Genomic DNA, 26,553 nt, shown 5'->3' with positions numbered 1-26,553 from the left:
TAAACCTCCCAGAAACTTGTTTCAAAAAGCAAGCCAAGAAACTGGGAAAACAATGTGCAGTTTAAGAAAAGGATATATGAAGTTGCTCATCCATAGATCCTCTGCTGTTCTCTGTGCTTTTGAGGAAAATGAGAGTTTGCTTTCCCCTGTTGTCTGCCTGTGCAACAGAGAGCAGCAGTGTCTCAGCACTTCTTTGGATCAGAAAGTCATAATTCAGCCTTTGGGGTATGTAACTGTGTCACAAGTAGTATTGCCAGTAAATGAACTCAGCCTGCGCTGTCAACAGTAACTGGTGGTCCCGCTAAGAAAGGCTTTGTGACTTTGTCCCGGAGAGTTGTGCTCATGCTGTGTTCTACTGTCAGAAAGCTATTCTGTCTCATTCGCTCTCGGCCTCCATCTCTTAGACTGAGTACATACGCAAAGAGGAAGTGTATCACAAATGCATGCAGACAAGCTTGCCCATGAATCAGAGGAGATTAGATTTGTTCAGCGCACACACACACACACACATATGCTCTCGACTTCACCCTTTGTAAACTTTGCACTGCTACACTCTGTGTCATTCCTGTTGTCATTCTAATTTCATCTGAGGAACCCTGCCAAGGCAATAATGAACCCAAGTCATGAGGCAGGGGCCATGCTGAGTGGTTGTGAGTCAATGTGTGTGTATGTTTGTGTGTGTGGTGGAGAGAAAATGAGAGGGAAGGTAAATGGAGGAAAAGACGGCGTTAAAGAGACAGGCTGGCCAGATTTACACCCGTTGTTTGTGTGCCTTGTGTGTGCGTGTGTGTGTTTCTGTGTGCCATGTGTAACGTTATGCTGGTTTTAAATTAATCAGTGCAGTGGGGTGTATCATCTAAGCCGCTGTAATGTGTCGACTCCTTTATTCGATTTGAGCAGTAATCTTAGAACTCCCCACTGGCCTGCCTTCATCAGCCCCCTACTACAAAGCTAGCTTAACTTAGCCACAGAGGCACACAGGGAGAAATGCTAAAGAGATGAGCCATTTGTCTGGATCACGATTATGTTTAAACAAGTGTAACTAGGCTAAATTCCCTCATTATATGGGTATTATGGTCAAGATGGACCTTGTTTGTTGAAGCAGGGAATTAGAAAGATGAAGATAATGTAACAAAGATTTATGAATAATCCTTAAGTTATATGTATCTGTGTTAAAGTGATGACTACCCTTGTGTTTGCCCCTTTTTCGCAGTGAACTTCAGCACCACGGACAGCAGCTTGCAGTCACCAATCTGTTTTCCTCTGGGACTTCACTGCGCTTGTCCTGTGTGACTGGAGGTTCTGCACTTTTGTGTGAGGTCAGTGAGCCCTACGTTATCTTACAGACCTGCATGTGGTGTGATGTGCTCTTACCCGAGATGTTAGTTTCCTGTCTTAACAGCAGGAAAGGAGCTGAGAGCATCTTCTCCGTGTCGTTATTCTGATTTTTTTGTATTACTAATTTCTAGTGAAATCAGTCTTTTTCTTCAGAGTACCAATTTCTTATAAGGCACCTTTAAAGTTGTAAAACTAATTTGGAAATGGTTAGTACATAATTTACTCATGCTCAACTTTTCAATAGCCAGGTGGTCATAAATTAACATTAACAGATCATTAATAACTGCTGAGGAGATTTTGTCTTAACTGAAGAATAATATACATCTATTTCTCAATAATATATGTAAACAAAGTCTCAGTTTTCTTGTTTTTCTAGTGTTAATGACTTCTAACTGATCTATAAAGCATCAAGAAAATACTTATAAAGCATCAACTTGACTTGTTAGGAAGTTGTACAGAACTAATTTGTCAGTGGTCTTCTTGAGACCGCAATTATTACGCTGCCTTTAAGGACATGTACATGTTCTTTTTTCTGAGATAGTTGTTTTCTCACTACAGCCAGAGTGAATCACACCATCAGGCAACAGGCAGAGATAAGGTAATGTAAGGTCAATTTTATTTACAAAGTGCCTTTTGAAACAAGAAGTGGCCTAAAGGTTAGAGAACAGAAGACTAGAACAGGATAAATTCAGATGTGAAAAGTGAAAGCGGCAAAGAGCCAAGGGGCTGCCGAGCAAGGCACTTAAAAGATGAGATTGTAGTTGTACTGAGCTGATTAAGGTCTAAATATGTGGAAGCGTGAGTGTGATTGGAATGTTTAACTTTCCTGAATGCATAAATAAAGGTTGAAAAAGAAAGTTACTATGGATTTAACTTTGCTAAAGTTAAACTTTTAAACAATGTTCTTCTATCTAAAATGAACCAAACTAAAATGAACTTTTAAAATGCAATTTCTCTTTCACTTTGTTTTCATAGCTACTCTTACAGGAGGCTATTGTTCACTTTAATGCCTTTACTTGTATAGTTTTTATCACCTTGGAGGAGGCTGTTTGTCAAATAAAATTTGGAGAAAATTCTGCCATCATTCTTTAAACCTCCTGAAACTCATTGAGTTGGGTCGCTTTCCTTCAACAAAGACAGAGTGAACCTCTCCTTCCATATTTCAAACTACAGTGTTATTATTCCACCAGTTTTACGCTTTCATCTCAGCATGGTGACGACCCCCTGCCCACAACCAGCACCACCCCACCCTCCCGGTAATGTCATATCACACGCTGTACTGCTGACACTGCCCCCCCCCTCTTCATCCCACCCCGCCCCACCGGGACCGGCGGCAGCGGGTGCCAAACCGCCCCCAGGAACCCGCGCCGAGGACGCAGCCATGCCGAGCGAGGACACTCGGCAGCCGGACCGCCGCCTCGCCTCAACCGTCTCCAGCGCTTCACAGAGGAGCAAGATGCCATGAGATTTCCCACAGGCCGTCAACGGCATCTGGTTGTGAGTGAACCGGGGGGAAAGAGGGGATAACCGACGGCGGATAATGACGTGATGGTTCCGGTTGTAGAGCGAGCACAGGGGGGCTCCTGGCGTCTTTAATGACCGGTGCTGGAGAGGAAATCACCGGACTTTATTGTGTGTGGAGCTGCGAGTACGACACTGGACCGACCGCAGTTATTAAAAAAAAGAAACGGTCTCTCAAACAGGTTGCTGAGATTTCCTTCCATCTGAAAGGTAAGGCATCATCATGGATTTACAATCATCCGTGCGCCACTGAACGGCTCTGCGCATCAATTTATCCGCTTAATTGAGTAAAAATGAGGCCAATCAGTGATGTAACAGCTGGTAAATTGACCTCCAGCCACCACTTCAGTTAAACATAGGCTCTATTTGTTTCAGGAAAGTATTAATTTACGTTTTTATCATTCAAAGAGCTCGTACATACTCTAGTTGACATTACTTGCAAATGGTGTGGACCCTGAGTTAGTCACAATACTGGACAGTAAGGTGAGTGAAATCGATTTTACCCTCCATCCAATTCCTCCTTATTACAGTTTAGTATTCAATAGGCTGTTTCCATTAGACTAGGAAGAAGAGGAAGCACAGTCAACATTGAATTGATAGACTTTCAGGGCAAGAATTAACATAAATCTGCATTTTATTTTGCATGATTATAAACACTCATAAAGATGTCATGTGACATGATATGTTAGATTTCATACAGAATACAAGCCATATTTCTTGCAGGCCAGCATGAGCAGTGACAGAGTGAATGTGTGAGTGAGACAGTGGATGAATGCAGGAGTGATGAATGAATGGATCTGTGATGTGTATGAAGACTGATCCATCTGACTGACTTTCTGCACCCCCCAGCCCCCCCTGCAAACAAACAGGCTCATTTACTGTAGCTGCATTGCTGACCACATCACCGCTGGGGCCCGTAGGCGGCTCTCGACATCACGGTTATTACTGATGTCATGTCTTCTTTCGCTTTCCCAGGGGGCTTTGCAGTGCTGTCAAGGATGCTGTTCCCCAGATGGTGACTTCTACAGGTAAGGGGTGTGTGTGTGTGGGCACACTTCTGAACAATATAGCTCTGACATATCCACACGTTTTTTTCTACAGGTCAAGAGGGAGCCAGCTATAAACCTTTTGCTACAAGGTTGTTAGTGTGGTGTCTCTGATCTCTGCTTGGCGGCACCGCAGGAATCTTGCTCTGGGCAAACTCTCTTTTCACTTGTGTTTCAGTTCTTATCTTATATTTCTGGCATTTTCTGCACAGATTTTAACCCCTGCTCAGTCCACCAGTCCAGTTCTTACGTATTCAACCGGACATTATCTAAAATAAACAACACAGAGGTAATTATGGCTCCTGGTAGCCACTCCAAACACAAAAAGACACCAGAGCGAGTGTACGCGTTGTCAGCCATATGGAAAAAACGGATGACTGAATTCCGTTTAGACTATTTGAAAATGAAATCACCCCCAACCCCCACCTCACTCCCCTTGCCTTCTTTTTCCCACTCCTTTGCTGCCTTTGTTCCTTCCTGCTCTGGCGGTGGGTGTCTCTGTCCTAGATGTAGATGTGTTCCTCTCCTCACACGCTGAGATGAGTGCTTTCAGAGGCGGACGAGGCAGAACAGTCCAGATTTTACTACCTGGCTAAATTGCCCTGTGATGGAAAAATATTGTTAAAGGAATGATACTTGAATAATTGAAGCCCCAGGGCTTTAAAATTGCAGGGACCCGCTGTGATTTCCAGCGCAAAGTTGGAGGCCACCTCAACGAAATATTCATATCATTATTTAAGAATGGATATATGAAGGAGCCACTCAGGTACTGCTACCCTCTCACTCCATCTCTCTCCCTTACTCTCTGTGTAAGGGCTCTGTTTCCCATTTATCTCCTGTGGTGAAATCATCTCTTAGCCTCTCTGTTTCCCCTCTTTGAAAGGAATTAAAACACATCCACTTAATGACTTATTTTATCAGTGTCCTCTATGTAATGTTCTTGAATGGGAGCTTATAATGAAACACTTTCAAAGCTTCCAAAATGCTATTTTAAGTACAAATAACACACGTCCTCTGTCACATAGTTTTATTCTGCTTGGCTTGTATCATTTTGAACTGAATGTCTTTGGGTTTTAAATGGTTGGTCAGACAAAGTTACCTGAAGAGTGCCAGGAATCGCTGTTGGTCAAGAAATAGTCAGGAACATAACTGCTGACATTTTTTAACTTATAATTTTTGTACAGATTAAAAAAAAACAAGATGCAACATGTTAATTTGAGAGCTTTATATATGCTGGTTGGAAAATCTTGTTTCAGACAATGCTGTTTCATCCAGTTTCTTTGTGCTAAGCTAAGCTAATTGGCTGCTGGCTCCAGCTTCATATCGAACAGAGAGACATGAGAGTGGTGTCGATCTTCTCATCCAGTTATCAAAAAAAAAAAGCAAATGAGCATATTTCCCAAAATGCAAGTTGTTCTTTTAACTTGTAGATAAATTGGGTTTTCTAATTACATTTTCCTTTGAAGGCTTCTCTCGTTTCTGTGGCTCAGTCAAGCGTCACATGGGAGAAAAAGCTCCTAATTTCAAAACACAAATCACCACATCATCCCACTTGAAACTTCTGTGGGAAGCAGAGTTTTAAGCGCCCAGTTTTGATAAGGGATGGGTGGATGTATGTGTGTGTGCTGAATGTGTGTGAGTTGGTTGTTCGCACCCGTGTGTTTCTGCACGTTTGCATTTAGCTGACTGCTAGGATCGTTTCATTTCCCACAGAGAAAACAAATTAAAATATGACACCTCTCTCAGCTGCCTCTCTCCTGCTAAATATAGTTCTGCGAGTGGAGTGTGAAGCCTCTCCACCTCTCTCAACACTTCTAACATCATGAAGGTCGTTACCAGATGATGCTTGAACAAAAGTTTAATCATCACCAGTTATATTTATTAGTATGTTTTGTGTGTAGTTGAAAGAGACAGAGCAGAGAGGAAGAGCTTACTGTAGCAGGGAGATATGGTTGAAAACAGTATCCTACTTGATATTAATAAGATTATATTCACATCAATATAACTCTCTAAATACCACGGCTGCGATCCAATAGTCAAAATAATCTCCTTTCCTAACCACTTTTCCTTGACCTCGATGGACAACGCCATGAGAGGAAAGATGAGGAAAGATGCAAAGGAAAACTGATCAGGAATTAGGAAAAGAGAACCGCAATGTTTATAGAATTCAACTACACTTAAACTAGACTTTTTTTTAAACCAACTTTATTTATAACATGACATGTACGGTGACAAGAAGAACTGGATATTTTTTTAAGGTAGAGGCCATTTTTTGTCCTGATAATTCAAACCGGGGCTATTTTCTGACTGTGTAAGCCACCTAAGTTATCTGTGCAAAAAGTCCTGTCCCGCTCATGAGTCAACAATGGTTTTCTAACATAATAATACAATATGCTCATGCCATCACCGTGCAGTTTAATTTAAAGTTAGTAAATAATCTTTTTTGAATTATCACCTGCTGTACATTCAGTATTGTGAGCTCAGTGACATTGTTGCTGTCTCAATCACACACATACACAAACAAACCACTCCACAAAGCCTTTTGGCTACCTTCAAAATCCCTGCAAATCTCAGGGATACACATTTTCTTCAGCCCTTCTCTTGTACAGTGAGGAAGTGGGATCTTTTACTTACTGCCACTGAAGCTCATTTGACAGATACACACAGTACAACTGGAGTGTGCTGGTCACCTGGGACTGGTACGCTTAATGACTTTGATGAGATTTTTGTGTAGTGGAAATCAGATGCCTGTTGGCTCCTTTGAGTCTTTCTCATCCCCCCGCCCCCCTTTTCATCCCTGTCACTTCTCCAAGTCAGCAACTGACAGGATTTTCTGGCAGATCCTCTAACTCCTTTTCAGGCCACAGTTCTAAATCTGAGGACGGTTACGTGTGTGCGCGCTCACTCTGATTTGTGTTTGCGTGTGTCTCCCAGTTGAATCAGACAGCTCTGAACCCACTGAGAGTCATACATGAACTGCATTGGTTAAGATACTCTGACAGCATTAGAGTTGAGTCTCCCAACCTCTGTCACTTGGCGTCTGTGTCTCTCCAGTCTGTTGGAAACTCTCTAATCTGAGGCTTTACCTCAACGCTCCCTTTCTAGCATAATTTGGTTGCATGTTAGTCAGAATCACTTATTTTTGGTTGCTAGAAAGATTCCATTGCTTTGTCTGTGTTGATATACATCAGAGAGGGCCATAATTTCTGCATAAATGTTCTACAGTAGCCTCAGAAGTCTTACACAAGTCTTAAATTTAATTGATACTGTAGACCAGGAAGAGGATGATATACAGTGTGGGGAAAGAGAACGATGAGGCATAAGAGTGAATGGGAGTGTAAAGAAGAGACACGAAACATAAGTTGGACCAAGGAGACAGAGATGGTGAGCTAGAGAGGGAGGAGATGGAGAAATGGGGAGCAAGAGAGACTTCACATCGCTTTTAACGACATTATCGTGGCCCGTGTTGTATATAATTTAGTACGATGACGCAATGGAAAATACTGCACCGAGTGAGCTGTCTGGGAGGGAGACTCACATGCTCATTTCAACACACACACACACACACACACACACACATTTCTCTCTGTGACTGTGTAAAATTTCTGAGAGATTCACGTGCATTCAATGTTAACTGATAAGATTTACGATCCTAACCTACGATCCTACGATCCTATGGCAGTTTTTAAGGGGTACACGCCAGTCACCTTGCATTTCCTTGTGTCCATTCAGGCAGTTAGAAAGCAAAAGGAGACACACGAGGAGAAGAAACCTCTGGCTGGATTTGACTTGTAGGCAAGCTGGAGGGACATGTGGCTCCACAGCCAGGCAGCACACCAAACCACCCAACCCTAAACTAACATTTATTTCAATATTCTAGCTGAGGTTCGCCAGTTATGACAACACAAGAAGTGCCAAAACGTTTAAACCATTTCATTAGGCTACGAGACCAAAAAAAAAACGCTGCAAATTACAGCCTTGGGAGGCTCATAGCTTTTAGAAAATTACATTAATACACCAGTAATGAGAAAGAAACTTGAGTTTTTCTATTAACTTAATTGGAATAATTGAATGTTGTTCTTCCGCTGAGAAATATCTGGATGTTTTAGTTAATCAGCTTGAACAGTGGATAAACAAAGTCGTCTGGTGTTGTAATTACTATAATGGCAGTACTTAAAATGAATAATTCCGCCTGAGCTCATCCATATAAATTACTTTAAATTAATGTCAAAATCATGCATTTTATGCTCTGATATAAAAGGCCATTCTCTCTGATTGTGTTAATATTTGGACTGTGTGTTTATTTGGTATTTCAATGTGACTGCCAGGGAGAGAAATGGAAGCATCTGCACAAATATTCCACTATATCCATTCCACACAACTAATTTATTGCTCTCTGTAAGATAGACCTGTTTATCAGAAGGTGTATTTGAGGTGAGACAGTACATTTACTGTGCGCAATGGAGGTAATTATGTGTGCAGACATCTTGATTTCATTTACATTTTTCCTCCTGTGTGAATCGGAGCTGTTTGGTAAAGATTACATACCTACATGCAGAGCATTGAATCCACTGCTTGATTATAATTTGACAGTGAGTTTGCATATAGATCTGTATACCTTCTTTACTAAACCGTGTTTGCCAGATATCTTATGAGCCTTACATGTTCTCTGCAGGACAGAGAATGTGTTGTTTGAAAGGTGTAGAAAATGCACCTGTGTCTCAATGACTGCATCAATATGCAGCGAATACTGTCTGCATGACGACAGTTATCCGTGTAACTTGGAGAGGTGCTTTTGAATCAGTCACAGAAAACTGAAATGACAAGAGAAGCACGTACGCATCAGGTTTAGTATGCTGAACTATACTGCACATATGCACTGGCCATATGGTTTGCGTGCACAGTAGGTGCTGCTGCATTCAGCATGCTAATTCAGCTACATCCTGAGTGTCAGTATCATATCCAAAGTAGTACAAGGTGGTAGTGGAAGACTGATTATATAGCCTACAGTGTGTGTCTACACATATGTTGGCCTTATGTTTATAGAGACCAGATTAGAAGCCATATGAATATCAGTTAGCTGGTTGCAGCTTCTTAAATGTGAGGATTTGCCACCTGTCTCTGTCTTATATCATTGTAAATTGAATACTTCAGGGCTTTTGGACTGTTAATTAAAATAAATAAGCGCTTTAAAGTACATCACTAAAGGCTCTAGCAGCTTGTAACAGTCACCAGTCATTATTTTCAACATTTTAAAGGCTAAATGATTATGTGATTAATCGAAAGAGCAGATTAATCACCAATGAAAATAATCATTAACTGCAGCCCCATATATCTCTCTCCAGCTAATCATTTCCTCTGTCTCTCTTCCTGCAGGAGTTCCAGTCAGAGGAGGTTTCAAGAGCGATACTCCACAGGCCTGTCATGGTTTCCTACCTTCTCACACTCCTCCATCTCTGCATCTCCCGCCGTCTTCTAATGTATGTGTCCATCTCTTCTATTAGAGCTCAGATGTTACTGGGGTCTGAACAATATGGTATGGTATTAGTGCACAGACAGAGGAGTGGTATCAGTCATCTTGTCTCACTCTCAGGAAGAAAGTGAATATGTTGAGAAACAGAACAAGCGCACAGGGCATGAGGTCTCAGTGGTTGGATTAGAGTGAAAATAATGAGAACCCAACTGAATACCTTTTGTATGGGGATTTTGGAGAAGTGTTTAAGAACTGTGATGTGGTGATGTAATCATGAATTTTAGGAATTGTAAGTGTTCTCTTGTATGTATTGATTTTGTCTTTTAACCTCATGGAACCAAGCTTGACCATGTGTTTCCTTAGATTTTCCTTAATTTATAAATCGTATCGTATCGTATCTCGTTAAGGAACCATATTAAGGATGAATGCTGTTCATCCCTCCTGTAGAGTCTCAGAGATTTATAGACTTTATGCCAAGAACTGTTCTGTAGGTTGGTGGAGGCCCTGTATCTTGCTAACACTTAATGGTGGTTTTTCCCTTTAATTTATCACCCAGCTGTATCTGTGAGGCCTGAAACAACCTCAGCTGTCTGATAACAGCTGCATGATAACCAGCTAGTTACAACATGTTTCATCAGTTGCAGTTACATCATGATAGTACATGAATATACTAATTTAGCTTACACTGGTTATCAGTGCAGGCACTATAGAAACCTTTGTCCGACATAAGTATGCAGAATATTCTGCAGCAAATTTTAGCAATACGAAAATCCAGATGTTTAATTGGCTCATTCAAAGTCTCTGTTTTCTCCCTCCTCTTCTCTGTCCTCAATTTCCGTCTCTGTCGGTCTCCATCTTCCTTTCTCTCTTCTGCTTTCATCTTTCTCTGTCTCACTCTGAAGGGTTTGATGGAGAGCTGGTCGAATGTCAGCGGGAACTATTGTTATAACCGGAGGAATTCTCGCCGGAGTGATACTGCTGTGCATTGTAGCAGTGCTCTGTTACTGTAGACTCCAGGTATCACTGTGTCACTGTGTATGCATGAATTTGAAATTTTCTTAACTTTTGCACTATAAAGCTTTAGGTAGATTAAAAAAAAAATAGGCCGCTTCAGTAGGTACACCTGTAAAATCTATAGCGCTTACTATAGAGTATGTTTTAAAATACAGTAAGCACTAAGCCTCCAACACCTCTTGCTGAACCTCTCTTTTCCTTTGTCTCCTCTTTGTCCACCACCTGCAGTATTACTGCTGTAAGAAGAATGATTCTGAGGTGGACATGGGCTCCGTGGTGGGAGCCGACCCCCTCTCTCACTTCCCCTGCAACGCCTGCAATGCGCTCGCCATGGATGGGGCGGCCATCACACCTGTCTCTCTGGATCAGCTGGACACGGGCTCTCACCACAGCCACTGCCCCACCTGTTCACCATACCCGCTCCGTTCCGGACTCACAGACGACATGCGTAACGGAGGGGAGCGGCTGGGTTTCCATACCTACTACGAGAACCCGTCCATCTGCCCACAGGGCTCCTCCCCCCTGAGTTACTACAGTCCCACGGACATGTTTCCTCCCCCGCCGCGCCCCTACAGCACCCAGGTCTGACCTCTGCTGCACCGTGACGACACAGACACAAACATATAGAGGACTTGACTTGCACACACCTGACATTTACACGTCAGTTTGGGACTAAATTCAGGTGATGCATTACAATATAGCACAATTACACTCACACACCCACATTACTGCACATACTCACTTCAGCCTCAGATTTATCCAAGGGAGTCACCCATAAACTGAACAGAGCCTCTGTATGGGCAACAAAGCCGTGGACCAGCCCTTGTGGAGCTGCAGACAGCAGAGTAACACAGTGTTAGATCAGCAGGGATGTGGTACATAACTCTAGTACAGCCTCAGTTTGTTTCACACAGGGTCAAATCACACATGGTACTAAAATGTGTCTTTGGCAACTGGATCATGGGTGTGATCTGATCTAAATTCAGGTGTAGTGGTGCAGTCATTGAGGCCACATTTGAAGGTGGTCAGGGAGACACGTGAACCTGCATGTACTGTATTGTGTGAGCACAAAAGGGCCCCCACGCACACTGACAGACAGCCAAGTCATTTTTCTTGTTTAGGTGCTAGGGATGCAAATTTCGAATCCATTCCCGTAAGCCATGTTAATGATCAGTTACAGATTAATTATGAAATAAAAACAGCATATTTTTCCCTTAAAGCTGATTTCAAACAGTTGATGTGCGCTGTGTTTGCACCGAACCCAAAGGACTTAGATACTTGAGTCATAAGGAAATGGTTTGAGTCATGAATTAACTTACAGAAAACCCAGTTAAAATCATTTATGTTTCACTTGATGTAATGGTTTCATATTTTCCGAATCACTTCCAAATAATTTCCCAGGACTTTTTCTGCCTGTAACAATGTGTTTTTCTACTAATTGTTAGAAAAAAGGAATTTCCTTGAAAGAAAAAATGAAAGTGAGTAAATATTTATTGAATATCCATTTCATTGTGGTAACTCCATATTCAAAATGTTGAATTGTATACTTGCCTATTCACATTTCTTGCTTGTTCAGCTGATCTACTAGCACTCACTAAATAACTCTCTAGGTACACTAGCAATTAATTGGAAGTTTACTTGAACACAGTCCTTTTCCCCCTATGATTAGCACCAGATTATGTAGATATTTTGGGAAACTTAGTGGGAAAGTATTAGGAAAATATTTGGAAGTTACACAACCATAAAATTAAGCAAACTGTGTTATACACAACTGACTCTAACAAAACTAAAATGCAATAATTCTACACAATTTACAGAATGTCAGATTAGATTGGACATACAAGGCACTTAAAAACAAAGGTCAGCCCATTCTCCGTCAAAAGGCTGAAACCTACAAATGTCTATACCAAGTAAAAACAGTGGTACTAGTATAACAAGCTTTCTAAACATAGCTGAATAGATATTGAAGTTCTTATACCCAAGGCAGGCTCTGAATAGCCTCAGAAATCCCCTTTCATTACTGTATGGACATATCAGTATGTTTTTTTCTGTTTCTACACATGAACTCAGATATCAAGCTAAGTCAAATTTTAGTTATATCACAAATCACAAATTTGCCTCAGGGGGCTTCATGTGTGAGATCTGATCACAAGGAGACATAGCTGAAACTCATTGTGATGGCAGGTGTTAGCTGCTAGTCTGATCTTCAGTTTATGAATATCTGGTTTCAAAATACAGAATCTCAAACCTGGACCACCACCACTTCTTTAGTTTCTATTATTCTCCCCTGCATTGTCCCCCCCCTCCCTCCCACTAGTGTCAACTGAGAGGCTCTAGCCCGAAAAACCCTCCCTCCCCCCACCTTCTCCAGCTAACTGTACATGAGGGCTAACAGTTTTTCTATTAGCTGTCCTTGTTTGCCAACTATACAAACTACTAATGGAGGCTTAATAGTTTTTGTCCAGATAAAAGATGTGAAGAGCAAAGGAGAGAAATGTCCAGTTTTTATGCATTTTTGTGCATCTTGTGGTCTAGTTTCAGTCTGCTAGAAAAAAAAAGTCAGTGACAAATGTGTGAATTTTGTTCGCTTCTTCGGTGGTTACTTGCAATGAAGCTAGACTAGAAAGGAGGCTGGTTTCTGCAGTGTCTTCCATATCAGTTGACGTATTAAACTTTGTCATGTTTACAGGTTGAGATGAATGAACAGAGGGAAGGTAACTCAGATTTTAAAGATATTGTAAGCAGTAATGAGATACTAGGATCATGTACTATATTTTGTTGATCCTGAAGCTTAAGTTTTTGTATCTATAAGCCATTATATCTGCTATACAGTACAGTAACGAGATGCAGTGTTATTCCACAGTATATGCCTGAATCTATATATTTTTAAGGAGTATTGTAGTTTTTGTGAAGGATGTCAGGGTTTAGGTGTGTTACAGTGAGTTTGTACCAAATGTGAGTTTTTCCATGCTCTTCAATTATTATTCCATCCGGGTTTTAATTTGTGTTCCTGTGTGTTTGTGCCAGTTTTAATACAACAGAGGAACACAATAGGAAAAGAATGGAAATTTACATTTGGAACTGGAAATTAATCTAATATTGTTCTTAAACTGAGCTAAATATATGAAAAACTATATTACTTAGAATAACAGATTAAAGATTATGAGTTAAAAGACTATTAACTATATAAAGATATTTATTCAGTATATTGTCACATTCACAATGTTTCCACTGAGCTGTGACCTTCATTATCACATCTCCTAACTCTCCTCTCCTCACACCCCATTGTTCTTTGTGAGTATGTGCTAAACTATATATGTAAAATGACTTTTTGTTCATTTAGATGTCCACTCAGTGTTGGTGTTCACCACCACTTAGCCGATATATTCGCTCATCAACACATATGGTCCCTGTAGTTTGGTGAAAGAGGTTTAGTTTTAGTGCCCACCGGTTCTGTGTTTGTTGCACCACAAAGAGCACCATAGCTGTATCAGAACTGACCTGTGCGCCTTTTATTTTCAGGTTCCTTTGATTGTTAAAAATTGTATTTTTCAGATTTTTCTGTATGGAGCTAGAATAAGTTTTGGTATACCCTGATACAGTAAATCCACCATGTTTCACAACTTGTTCCTTTTTTTGAGGAGGAATAAATGTTTATACATCTGCCTGGACTTTTTTTTCCACTTATAGTAACTTACAGTGACTCAGACTGTAGCCAAATGCAATTTTGAAATCACAGTTTCTGGTTAAAAAAAAGCACCGACTTGTAGCGGGAAGCGCTGAAAAACCACAGTGGGACACAAATAAAAAGCTGAGTAAAATCAAAGACAGAAGTGAGAAGGAGGTACATATAGAGGATTATAGAAAGGGAAGTGAAACTTGGGAAAGAAATGAAACTGATGTCTCATCTGTCAGGAAAAAGAAGACAAGAAATTAAGTGAGCGACTTCAGGACAAAGGGAGAAATTAGGAGAAACTGCATTGTGACATGGAACTGAAAATGTCACTAAGGGGGTGGATGGGGGGTGGAGTGGGTGGAGGTGCTGAATCCTCATTGTTATTCTGCATTCATGCTTTGGTATTCTGTCGCTTTACCTGCTGGACTCGTTCGCTCTCCTGACAGGCTGCTCAGCCCAGGACAATAATAGAGCAACGGGTCTGTGTCATGCCAACACCCCAAGGTGAAATATCATAAATACCACATCATTTACTCCTTCTCACGTTCATCAACAGTGTTTATGTGGCAGTCTGGCAGGTTCACACAGCATCTTTGCCAACTAGAGTAAGGAGTAGAGGAAAATGGATGAAAATTAACATGTAAGACAAAAATTATGGGAATTCATTCTCAGCAAATAAATCAGAGTCATGCACTTGATTCATTTAACATGTGGGGATTGTTAAAAGGTGTTGTTTGAGTGTGTGTGTGTGAGAGAGAGAGAGAGAGAGAGAGAGAGAGAGAGCTTGAAGTGAAATGATAAGAAAGGCGAGCACTCTAGTGGGTGTGTCTAAGGCTGTGGTTCTTTTACACACTCTCTCAGGTCTCATATAAACCTTGTTGAACCTGTTACTGCCCATACACCTGTAACACACACTCCCTAACCAGACGCTGTGTTTAAGTGTTTCTGACTACTGCTTGTTAGGCGATAGTGTGTGTGTGTGTAAATGTAGCCACGCTTTACCTGTCGGAGTATCTCTCACCTTTGGACTGTAAACTGAGTTTCCTTGTGTCGGGATGTCTTGGACTTTATCCTGATTATACACCCCTATTTATGCTTTCATGCCAGACTGACCGCTCATTCTGCATCACTGCAAATAAAAAAACAAGACGACTTCATCTTTCTCAACTCGCTTTCCAGCTACCAGCGCTCCTGGTGGATTTTTGTAATTTCTGTGACTGGAATTCTCAAGCTTTACCTACAAAGGCTGTGATTGTTTGTGTATGTGTGAGCAGTAGCAGCTCTTGGGGCTGCATATTTGGACAAAATGATGGAAGAGGTGTCCACAATGATGGCGTACGATGCCCAGGTTATGGAACAGATGAGCGAGGAGGAGATCCTGGCCTGTCTGGTGGCTGAAACCGAACCTAAATTCACAGTAAGACTCACTGTTGCATGGATCACTTCAAGTATACAAGATTTCTCTTTGCTTTTAGAGCACTACAGCACTGATCCCAATATATGTAAGGATACTAAAGGGTTACTACTTTAACTAATTTTTACTTTGCAAACACTTTGCAAATCTGCAAACACAAAACTAGGATTTGCAGTATTTTCCTACATCAACAGCAATTGCTAAAGTCACTCTGCGAGACTGATTCATAAAACAAGTAAAATGAAACTTAGTGCCCTCTGTGTATACTTCCTATACTGACTGGCAGCTACAAGCATGGGCAAACTGCACCCTGCAACATAAAAGACATTCTTCTGCATGACAGATTTCTGATTTGAGATAGAAGGAAATGAATTCTGATTGTTCGTTTTAGATATTTGAGATATGGAAATTGTCATTTCAGGCTTTAAAAAATATCCTCCCCTCCACTATTACTCTGTCATGCATCCTAAATTATCGTTCCCCCATATGCTCAACTATATCTTATCTCTGTCTTATCCCTATCTGGATCTCTTTTTGGGGCCTGTTCTTGATTTGTTGCGCTCATATTGCATCCGGCACCAGATCTGTTTGGAGGAGATAGGTTTCTTCACTTCAGTCAAATATGACATTACTGTATTTAATTGGGCTTGACGCTCTTCCCTCAGGTCCCGACAAAGAAAGCTAAACTGAAGGAAAGCCGGCTTCAGATAATGGATGAGGAAGAAGAAGACCCTTTGGACAAATACCTGGTCAGAAATCTTTGACTTTGACTTTCTTTTCTCTTTCTGAAATGACCCCTTTTCCACTCCTTTGCTTTTTGAATGCTGGAATTGGTAATCTGTGGTGTGCTACTGACCGTGATAGGATTTTTTCTGTGTTTTTCAGAAGGAAAACCGTCGGCTTCAGCAGGCCAGCCTCCGTCTGGAACAGGAAAATGACAACCTGGCCCACAGACTGATCACCGGCAAGGTTGCCCTGAGGAAGGCTTTGGACAAGGTATGATTAGCTACAGCTGCTCACAAAATAGGTGAAAGAGTTTAATCTAAAAATGCAAAGTCGCCTGCCTAAGGTCATCATTGAGAAACCACTTTTACATTGGAGCTCAATATGTCCACTAGTCTCTGTTTGAATTTCTTTTACTGCAATACTCAGGCCAGCAGGGCTAAACATACTGTCATTTTATCTGAAGAAACATAAAGCATACTTTTATGATTTAAGATAATCTTAAATCCTAAAATCCTGAAATATTCTTGTGTAAAGATGTCCAAAAATCTTTATTTAAACCTGGACAAAAGTCAAGATGGGCTATTTAAAGGAGCTTTGTTATCGCTACGTAGTCATTGTTAGCATTAACAGCTGTTTACTTACCAGGCAAGAAGAAACAGCAAGTTCAATATCAAACTTCATTCATTTACTTGCTAAGAGATGTCTCTAGTGGTGGAAAGCAATGCTAATGTTTTGATGCCAACTAGAATAATGTCTTTGTTTCTACTACGTTGGCAGGCAGAGGACAGAGTGGACGAACTCACCAAAGACCTTCTGCAGACCAGACATCAACTGCAGGCCACCGAGGAGGAGAAGAGAGGGAAGGAAGAGGAAGCTGCAATGGTTAGGGCAAAGATTTTCATGTGTCTGATGATTTCATAGCTCCTCACAGTCAATTATAATGTCTTATAATGTAATCATGGAGAGTAAAGGATTTCTTCTGTTACAGCTAAAGGAAGTGTTTCGAAGAGAGCTGGAGAAAGCTGAGCAGGAAGTCAAGAGGTCATCAGGCATCATCGCAGATTACAAACAGGTACAGAGAATCGGTTAAAATGTGATTAGAATTAGAAAATGAAAACTAGACTGCCAGGGATTAGGAAGTACACTTTTAAAAAGATATATTAGTAAAGAATTCAGTCATGTTTTGCTTAATGATGTTCATACCAGATGCTTTTTCTCTCAGATCTGCTCTCAGCTGACAAACCGTCTGGAGAGGCAGCAGGCCGCCCACAGAGAAGAGTTAGAATCACTCAAGGTGAGAATGGAGTTCTTCCTCCTTTATGCCTTCATGTCTCATTTCATCTCTTTCAAGTCTCATCTTGAACACCATGTTGCAGGAAATAATTTCAAACCCTTTTAGAAATTATTAACAACTCATTTGCTTAATTTTCTGTGTCAGTGGGTTGCAGTTGCTGGATGTCAAAAAGTCTTCATTCTGTCTAATATTATATGAGTTACTCTCATTCTCTATGTTTGCAGAGCGCAGTGAAGGCTTGCTCTCACTGTCAGTACATTGTAGAGACAGATGAACTGTCTACTGCAGGTCAGAACTCTCCTGACAGCAGCTCTGACAGAGGGCCACGGCAAGACCGAACCAGGCCAAGATGAGGACCATGAAACCTTTAAAAAGGCAGAGCAGAGGAGGGAGAACCAAGAGAAGGAGTCCCTCAAAACTCAGATAAGGGAGCTGGAGCAGGAGTTGGTCCAGACAAAACTCCAGATGGTGGAGGCTAAATGCAAAATCCAGGTACATATTGGGACATAGAGCACACTCATATATTTTGGTACATTCAATATCGTGGTCAAATCACATATTTGTCATATTAATGGAAAACAATAAAAAAAACTGTACATGAAACTGTACTTGTACTTCTGGGTACTTTCCAGGAAATATATTTGTTTACCATTTTCATTAAGAATGAACCCTTGAAAGCAGAAGATGGGACAAGATCCCCCAAGGTCTAGACACTAGTTGTGGTGGCGGTAGAGTAAAGCACATTATGACAACACTGGAAAGTAGAAGTGACATAGACGATTAGAGTGGAAAGAAAGGGGAAGAGAAAGGGAAAACAAGCAACATCTGAAAGAAAAGAGTTTCCTCGTTGAACTCTTGCCAAACTTTTGCTTCAGATCTAATCCCAGTTTTAACCTGAAATCCTAAATCCAACTGGAAAAACATATTATTCTTGTAGTAGTATATTAACACGTAATACTGTTTCAAATGTACTTTATTGTATTTCCGACATGCACTACAAAACAGTACATAATATTGCCCAATTAGTGCAGTCTTTAAGTTTGATATACTATTATGAAGTATGTTTGATGAACTCACTCAGTAAATTCACATTTGGTACATTCTGGAGATATTTAATACAGTTTTATAGGAGTAGTACTTAAGTACAATTAAAGTAAGTTTACTGATAATAAGTCAGTTATACTTGGATAAAATTGATAAAATTATGATTAAATTAGTTTAATTCAAGTACAATAAAGTTGATTTTCTTATGCTGTTAAGTATACTTACAGTATTATACAGTTTTTCAGAGAAATACAAGAGCATAAACAGTGTTGTTGCACAAATATGGACTGAAGTTAATCCACTTTTAACTGTTATTCTCTTACAGGAGCTGGAACACCAGAATGGACTCCTGGCCAGCGATCTGCAGGAGGCAAAGAACAACTGGATCAGCAAGGCCTTTACCTCCCTGCGGACCTCCAGTGGTGGACTTCAGGGTATTAGCGTACCCAGGAATGGGGCTCCAGCGCCACGCTGGAACCTCCACAGTGGCTCCCTGTCTGGATGGAGCAGCAAGAAGCTGTCGTGGCCTCACAGAGACAACAGAGAAAAGGTGTAATAGCTTGGACTAAGATCACCTAAAATTGGACATTAGAGACTGATCAAACCTCCTCAAGTGTGAACTGTATTAATTCATACTGTTATGTACATTGTGTATTCGATATTATAGCTGCTATTTTTCAATTTGTGCACTAGAGGGCAGACTAGAGCACAAAATGGGCATAGGAGAGTACCTGAGAGCACAGACAAGTGCTGCCAGACAAGTTTTTTCATGTGTCTTTATCGCTTTCCAGTAACTGCATTCAGTAATAATGTTTTTTCTACATATGTAAAACTAATCATTGTGCCATGTGAACTTTTTGTATATAACCCTTTAATTTGTAAACATTTCAAAACTTTAAATACAATATTAAAGAAAGTATGACGCTAACTTCTTGTTTATGACGTAAGGAAACTTGACGCATCAATAGAGACGTAACCTCCAACGGTTCTTTCTGAAGGAGGTTTTCCTGTGATACACCACACTCACTGTTCCTCTTTCATTTTGACTGTGTCTGCTTCTTAAAGCGTGGATCAGCTGCTACTGCTCAAACACACACAGAGAAGAGTCATCAGCAACTGGCTGTTTGTTATCTCTGAACTTTGACACGTAGAATGAAGTAGAGAGAAAAATAACAAAGAACAAAGGAACAACCGAGGAGAATTTTCTTTACTTTGTTCAAGTGAGACTCCAGATAATTATTATTATTCTTAAGGACTGATGGCTGCGATGTTTGGCAGTGTGTGTGGCACTGTGACTCTTCTCATGTGTGTTCTCGGAGGCCAAGCTTTAGACCTGCTGAGAGCGACTGCAAACATCTGGGAGTGAGTACCAACCTGTGAAAATGTGATCATAGTTTCTAGCCTCTGGTGTTGGTGGTACGAGTGTCTGCTTTCAACATGCATGGGTTTTAATCTAAAATCTAAAACAGGACTTAATTATTGTTTTGTAGTACTGTAGTATTACTACTATTTTTTACTACAATTTGTATTTATATCTTGGCATTGTTGGTTACTCATGTTCTGTCACTGTGTTTATCCTCCTGTGTTTGGAAAGTATGTTGTGTGTCCGGGTTAAAAAGTAAAAATACCCAGAAATTAACACTTCTGTAATTGTCCTGTAGTCATTTTGTCAGCATTTTGCCATCATATGTTTTTCCTTTTTTTAATAATAATAATAATTTTGTTCAGTATTTCATTCATTTCATCCTTTAAGTGAGAGGCAAACAAGAAAAAACTAATCAGAACAATAAATGAATAGCAGTAGGCAAGGATTTATTACAACATAATCTTTTCATAGGAGCAAAACACATGATAAAAAATTATATTTTTTGGCTCATCTCCTGTTATTTCACTAACTGTGATTTCTTCCACCAGATCCTTCCTCCATTCCCATGGTGCATTGCTGGTGCGCAAGCTATCCGAACCTGACTCTTTGCTCCTGGCCTGAACCTGCCCTCTCCCCACCGACACACTACATTGCCACCTACAGGTAAAATCTGACAGAAAGAAACAGCTGTCCTCCTCCTCCTCTTCCCGTGTGCTCACCCAAACCACTGACCCCTTTTAGTAAAACAGACTCCAGGTGTCTCGTGTCATTAAAGAGCTCATTTGAATGTGTGTTTGTGTATGTGTTTGTGTATTTGTCAGTGAGAGACACAACCAGCTGGCCACCAGGCAGTGCCACCTCACCCCGCCCAACTCCTCGTCCTTGGCTCTAAACTCATCCTCATCTGAGCCGGTACTAGTTTGTTTATAGTTTATTTATCTTTGCAGCAGTTATCTGCAGTCAGATCGTCTCCAGCTGAGAAGGGGGTTTTTCCAGAATGCACATGACCATATTTTAGCTAAAATGAAACCAAGTATGGCTATTACTCAGTAATAGGGAGTGTCATGATGAAAATTGTTACATTAGTGAGTGTTTTATGTTGTAACGTTTATCTAAAAAAAATCTCTGTTTTGTAAACTGGCCACAGTGGACCGGCTGAGTTTTGGAAAACCCCTTTTCACATTTCTTGTTATAGCTGTTTCAAGCTTGACATACAGTAACATTGTTTTTGGTTTCTAGCGATTATACAGCATTCATCCTCTATATTTTATTGTATGTTTTTACCTTTATGTTTAAATTTTGAAATAGAATAGAAAGAAATATGCTGCAAGTGTGCAGAAATTAGCAAATTGTTTTCATTTACTGAATGAAATTTACTGAAAAGATGTATGAAATAAAGTATATGCTGTATAAAAAACTACAAATTGTACGTACTACCTGGCATCACGTGTTATCTGGTGTCTTTTTTAGCTCTGGCACTGCCACCTGCCCAATCTGAAGCTTCTTACCGACTACATCATCAATGTCACAGCAGTTCATTCTGGTGGAAGCAGCTCTCCAACTTGCAAGTTTTATGTTGGAGGATATTGGTGAGAACTGAAATTATACATTATCCAGTCCAGAAAGTGATGATTGTATGATGTGAATAAACAGAAATACAGTCTTGTGCCTTTTGTTAATGTGATAAGGTAGTGTATACTCTAAGAAGAAGGAGAAATAATTCTTTCTCTGTCTCTCTTTCGTTGCACAGTGAAACCAGATCCTCCAGTAGACGTCCGGGTTTCCCCTCATAACATCAGAAACTTGTTGGTGGAGTGGTCTCCTCCCCCCACCTGGGCCAATCTGGACATCTTCCCCCTAAAATACCAGATAATGTACCAGTGGGAAAACAGGGGCACCCCAAAATTTGTCAGTGTAAGAATGATAAGTGACGTAACAACATTTGACACATGCACTGATATCACATGCAAACTCAAAAATGTATCTGAAGTTTCAGAAAGTCCTGTCATCTGTAAACCCTCCTCTTTATATTTCCATGTCTTATTTGATTATTTGATTGAAACAATCCAATATTTTTATTCAAAGCATTAAGAGTGTTTTATTGTGGGATATTATCTTTTCTGTGACCACATATTTTTCCAGCTGATAAACAAGAAAGCAGTTTGACCATTCATAGAGCTGATTTGTTGTGTGATAGATCAACATATACAAACTATTCAAGATGTTAAATTAATATGGATGATTTAAAAAAAAAAAAACATATCATACATTTTCTCTTTCAGCTGGGTCCGTTTGAGAACACCAGGGTTGAACTGAGGGGCCTGACCCCAGGGAAGGTATACCAGTTCCAGGTGTGCGCTAAGGAGCTGCTGGGTCTGGGCGAGTGCAGCAACTGGAGCTCACCTGTAAACATCACCATACCAAGGAGGAAGCCGTAGACACTCCCTTTCACACCCTCTTTTGTTTACCTCTCTCCTTTTAAACTACTACTGATGTCAAACTGAAAAACAGCAGACAAGTTCAATCTTTGTTGTTTTAACTGCACATACAATGCAAGCAAGGGTTTTTACTATTTTATTTACAAAGGAACACACTTCCATTGAAAATGTTTTATCTTAGTGTTTGTTGTAATACTGATGGTTTGGGTTGATTGTTGTTTGTCCTTGAGGAAATTGTGATATTTAAGTAAAATTGTGTGAAAAATTGAATAAAAATAAGGCATTTGAAATAAATCCAGAGAATGGGTCAGTCAGCTACATCCACCACAAGTGGGGTGACAAACTCAGAGTGTCTGACGCCCAGAGTGAAGGACGGGGGTTTGGGAAGATGCATGTGAAACTTCTCTGGGCTGTATGTGCCCGGGCCGGGAATAGCAGAGGAATAACTGGGCCTCTTAGTCTGGCCCTGCATGGTGAAGGAGGGCTGGCGCTGGCGGTAAATGTCTGGGTTGGTGCTGTTGTATTTTCCCGGTCCGGGGCTCATGGAGAGATCTTCGGAGGGAGCTCCGACCTTCCTCCGGCTCGAGATGCTGTAGCTGGCACTGGAGGATTTGTTGGGAACCTGGCAGCCCAGCAGATTAGGAAGACTGTAGCTGGTGGAGTGAAGAAAGATTGAGCTTCAGACACTCCTCATTTCAGATTTTAAAACTCCACAAGATTAGGGCTGGTCTCAATACTTTCCAAAATCCATTGTCTGACCTTGGATCTCCACTGAGGAAGACCTAAGTGGTATCCTAAACCACTGGACACTGTCGTTTTTAGTAAACATTACTCAAGTAGTAGTAAATAGTGCACGTATTTGGAACTATTTTCAGCTGTGGATGAATACACATTGCTTGCTTGCAAATATTTATGGAAATAGGATGTATATGAGATTAATTAAAATTAACTACAGTGCCCACATTCTTGCTAGTGAGGCAAGATATCATCTCATTTATGTTTTTTTAATTTTTGAATAGAGCTGTATGGCACAGAAGAATAAGAAATATCAGACTTAAGCTACGCAGACAACACTTGGTAGTAGAAAAAATTCATTGTTGGTTTCAATCTTTCGGTCTGAATAATCATTATTAGTGATCTGTCTGTGTTCCTGCTGTCACCTGTTGGGTGCTGGTACAGCATCCACAGAGCGGTATCTGGTGCGGGCACCGATGGTGTAGGATGGAGGTCTGCGGTGAGCATTGAGAGGTGGAGCCTTTTCTGGGCTGTAGGCCCCTGGCCCAGGAGTCTGGAACAGCTCGACTACAAACATATACACAAAAACTGGTTTAGGAAATCTTCTTTTATTTTCTCTGTCACCTTCATTGAATTGAAAAAACTCACACGCTGTCTCGCTTCCTGCTGGGGTAATCTTTATTTACAATATTTACATTTACAACCTGATGAAGGTCAAAAAACATCATAGATAAAGAAATAAATATGCCAGCAATAAGCGAGACCTTGTGGCGGAGGTTGTTGTTGTTTTTTTGTTTTTTTTACCTTTACTCCCTGTGCGCCTTCCTCTTCCCAAAATAGAGTAGGATGGCGTCTCCATCCGGCCAAACCGGGTAACCTTGGCGTCAATGTGGTACCTTGGTCCTGGGCTGGAGTCCGCAGAGACCGCTACAGAAAACACAATCACAAACCATCATCCAAAGACAAGTAAACCAGAACTATATTTAGCATAAAAAAATGTTAACATGAGATATTTAGAGATCCCTGTGAATAAAAACTGGCTCACTGCAGACCGGTATAACAGAAAAAACATGTAGCTTCCTGACAGATTAACATATGAAAACTTACTGCTCATGCGGCCGTGGAAGGAGTATGCTGGGCTGCTGGGTTTAGTGAAGTCATGGTTGATGTATCCAACTGTAGGGGGCAGAGCGTAGCGTCCAGGTCCCGGGCCTGACAATGAAAGAGGAGGAGGAGGAGGAGGAGGAGGACAGTGATGAAAATGATGCAACAGATTCAGCTCCGAGCAGCAGTATAGCACACCCACCACTCTTTGGCTCTGGCTGTGCTGTCTCTGATGATTTCCATATGGAGCTCTTTGACTTATTTTCTATGGTTATGCATTTTAACGTCCTTCCTCCGCTTGTTTGGGAATGGATTCTAAACAAAGTAGAAATCTCAAACAAGTATGGAGCAATGACTGTATAATGCTGTGAGAGAAAACCAGTTCAGCTATAATACAGTCCATGTGGACATATACCCACACATACATACATACATACAGGCAAACAGCTTTCTTTAACTGACCTCTTTCTCTAGCAGAGATTATCGGCCGTCTCTTCACCACCTCCTCCATACTCTGCCAGGCTCTTTCCTCCCTCTTCTTTGTCCTTTTCTCTTCCTCTTTGGGTCTTCTGTCACTTCACGCACATCCTTTTCTTGTGCTCCTCTCTCCAGGTGATCGGCGGCCTCCCAAGCTGAATTATGCATGACTGCGAGGTGAAGAAACTCTATATTGGCTGAGGCCCTGGGTACGCCCCAACCTGCTCTACACCTCTCCTCCTTCCCAGAGGTCCCCTCAGGACAAAAAAAAGGGGGAGGAGGGGGGTTCACAACTGTGGCCAGAAAGTCAACTCTGTCAAGGTTCAAAAAAAGAGGAGAACCACTGATTGTTTGAAACTGAGACATCTTAAAGATGTGATTATAGAACAAAAGCAACACTGGAGCTGCTTCTGTTCAGCTGATCATGTACTCTACATACAGGCTCTGTTGAAGTCAAATCTGAAAGCACTGCAACATTAATCATGTCAAGATGTAATGTAGTTCATTTGCCATCCTATTCCCAGGCATTAGGTTACTACAGTACAACTGATTTGCAGTATCTGTAGTGAACCTCTCAACTCTACTATGTATACTGTAACTAATGGCATCTCAGTATACATGCTATTAAAAATGTAAGGACTTACACTGATCTTCTGTCACAGGTGGATATTTAACAGACTGAACATGACTGTAATGAAAACCATGGACTGGTGAGTATTCAATCAACTTTTTTCTGAAATATTAGATTAGTATCAGATCTGTAAATAAGTCCTTACCTGCCACAGTAGCCGGTAAATTTACTAAGGTGATGTAACAGCACACCAGATGTCTTCTTCCAGGAAGGTATATCTGATTAACAAACAAAAAAACATGCTTAAAAATATCCAGGGAAATTTCTGCTTTTTCTCTCCCACTGGCTGGCGAAACCATCAGTGTTAAAAGCTCAAATTTACAGCACTCAGCTATTGTACATTTACATTTACAAATACATTTACTCAAGTACTAAGCACAATTTTGAGGTGCTTTTATTGTACTTTTGCATTTGTTTTTTTCGTATTTGCATTTAATGCCACTTTTTGCTTCAATCCAAGGCAAAGAGAGATTTCCCCTTTTCTATTGGTTTCATTTTAATAATTGTGTGAAGCCAACTGGGTAAAAAAATAGCCAATATTTAGCAAGAGGTAAAGTCCAAATTTGTGGAGCAGAACTTTTTTTTACTTTTGATACTTACATTCTGTGGATAATACTTCTGCACTTTTCCTGACGTAGAATTTTTAATGCAGAACTTCTATTTTTACTGTGTCATATTGGTATTTCTTTAAAGGAAACATTTGAAAAACACCAACACAGTTCCTTGGAAAAGGGAACTCTGTTATCTTTATAAGAAGAAAGAATGACAGGAGATCTGTGAGAATGATAAACTGCTATTGTTTGTTATATATTTCATATCTTTGAAATACATAATAACTTCTATTCAATCCCTGTCAAGTTGTCTGTGCTTCAGAAAATAGGATAAAAACACGTTCAAAAGCAATTTCTGTGATTGTGAGAATGTTTCAACCTGAGAATGGGATTGCTGTCAGAAAACTTGAGCATATTCCATAGCAGGCCACTTTGTCTGCTAGGTTAGCGCCCGGACAGCATCTGAAAAATGTCAAGTGTGGCAGAGAAGCCCTGAGGAGGATTAACTTTTGGCAAAGACAACACTGTTTACTTTAAAGTGTGAGAAACTCAGGTAGAAATTCAACCCTCTTGCTCTCTCATTCTTCATTCTTCTAATTCTGTGCAGAGGTAACTAAAGCCTCTAGTGCAGAGCCATGACCAAGAGAAAAAAACCCACGCTGGTTAAATATTAAGCACCAGTGACTCTGAGTGGTCACAGACTCA

General features: G+C 40.7%; 4 protein-coding genes and 1 non-coding gene across 6 annotated transcripts; 4 read left to right on the top strand and 1 right to left on the bottom strand.

Annotated features, from left to right (window-relative positions):
* LOC108874947 (uncharacterized) lies at nt 1-9,380 on the top strand. Of its 2 annotated transcripts, XR_007815185.1 has the most exons (4): nt 1-1,319; nt 1,897-3,069; nt 3,835-3,887; nt 9,282-9,380. It is a non-coding gene; the product is annotated as an uncharacterized LOC108874947 (transcript). The 2 variants fall into 2 exon arrangements; XR_007815184.1 differs by having other exon boundaries at nt 1,897-3,887.
* Nucleotides 9,381-10,302: 922 nt separating this feature from the next.
* Nucleotides 10,303-10,980, top strand: LOC127138923 (protein FAM163A-like). The gene is made up of 2 exons (XM_051078350.1): nt 10,303-10,395; nt 10,621-10,980. Exons 1-2 carry the CDS (start codon nt 10,303-10,305, stop codon nt 10,978-10,980), a joined length of 453 nt encoding a protein of 150 aa, XP_050934307.1.
* Nucleotides 10,981-14,974: 3,994 nt separating this feature from the next.
* Nucleotides 14,975-19,391, top strand: rabgap1l2 (RAB GTPase activating protein 1-like 2). Its single transcript, XM_051078198.1, is given in 9 exon segments — nt 14,975-15,485; nt 16,148-16,231; nt 16,368-16,478; nt 16,986-17,090; nt 17,197-17,280; nt 17,431-17,502; nt 17,727-17,791; nt 17,793-17,994; nt 18,872-19,391. Coding segments are annotated over 9 exon segments (1,065 nt in total). The 5' UTR covers nt 14,975-15,374; the 3' UTR covers nt 19,103-19,391.
* Nucleotides 19,392-19,623: 232 nt separating this feature from the next.
* ebi3 (Epstein-Barr virus induced 3) lies at nt 19,624-22,644 on the top strand. Its single transcript, XM_051078199.1, is given in 8 exon segments — nt 19,624-19,897; nt 19,899-19,908; nt 20,461-20,575; nt 20,734-20,824; nt 21,383-21,469; nt 21,471-21,501; nt 21,663-21,826; nt 22,195-22,644. Coding segments are annotated over 8 exon segments (747 nt in total). The 5' UTR covers nt 19,624-19,804; the 3' UTR covers nt 22,351-22,644.
* Nucleotide 22,645: 1 nt separating this feature from the next.
* On the bottom strand, nt 22,646-24,700 carry odf3l2a (outer dense fiber of sperm tails 3-like 2a). Its single transcript, XM_018663538.2, has 5 exons — nt 24,652-24,700; nt 24,193-24,297; nt 23,890-24,012; nt 23,511-23,652; nt 22,646-23,003 (listed from the first exon to the last, which is right to left on the bottom strand). Exons 1-5 carry the CDS (start codon nt 24,698-24,700, stop codon nt 22,658-22,660), a joined length of 765 nt encoding a protein of 254 aa, XP_018519054.1. The 3' UTR covers nt 22,646-22,657.
* Nucleotides 24,701-26,553: the final 1,853 nt, after the last annotated feature.

This window comes from Lates calcarifer, linkage group LG19 (genome assembly GCF_001640805.2).
Source record: "Lates calcarifer isolate ASB-BC8 linkage group LG19, TLL_Latcal_v3, whole genome shotgun sequence".
NCBI lineage: Eukaryota > Metazoa > Chordata > Actinopteri > Centropomidae > Lates > Lates calcarifer.
Note: the sequence above shows the minus strand (reverse complement) of the source record. Positions and strands in the feature narration are given on the sequence as shown.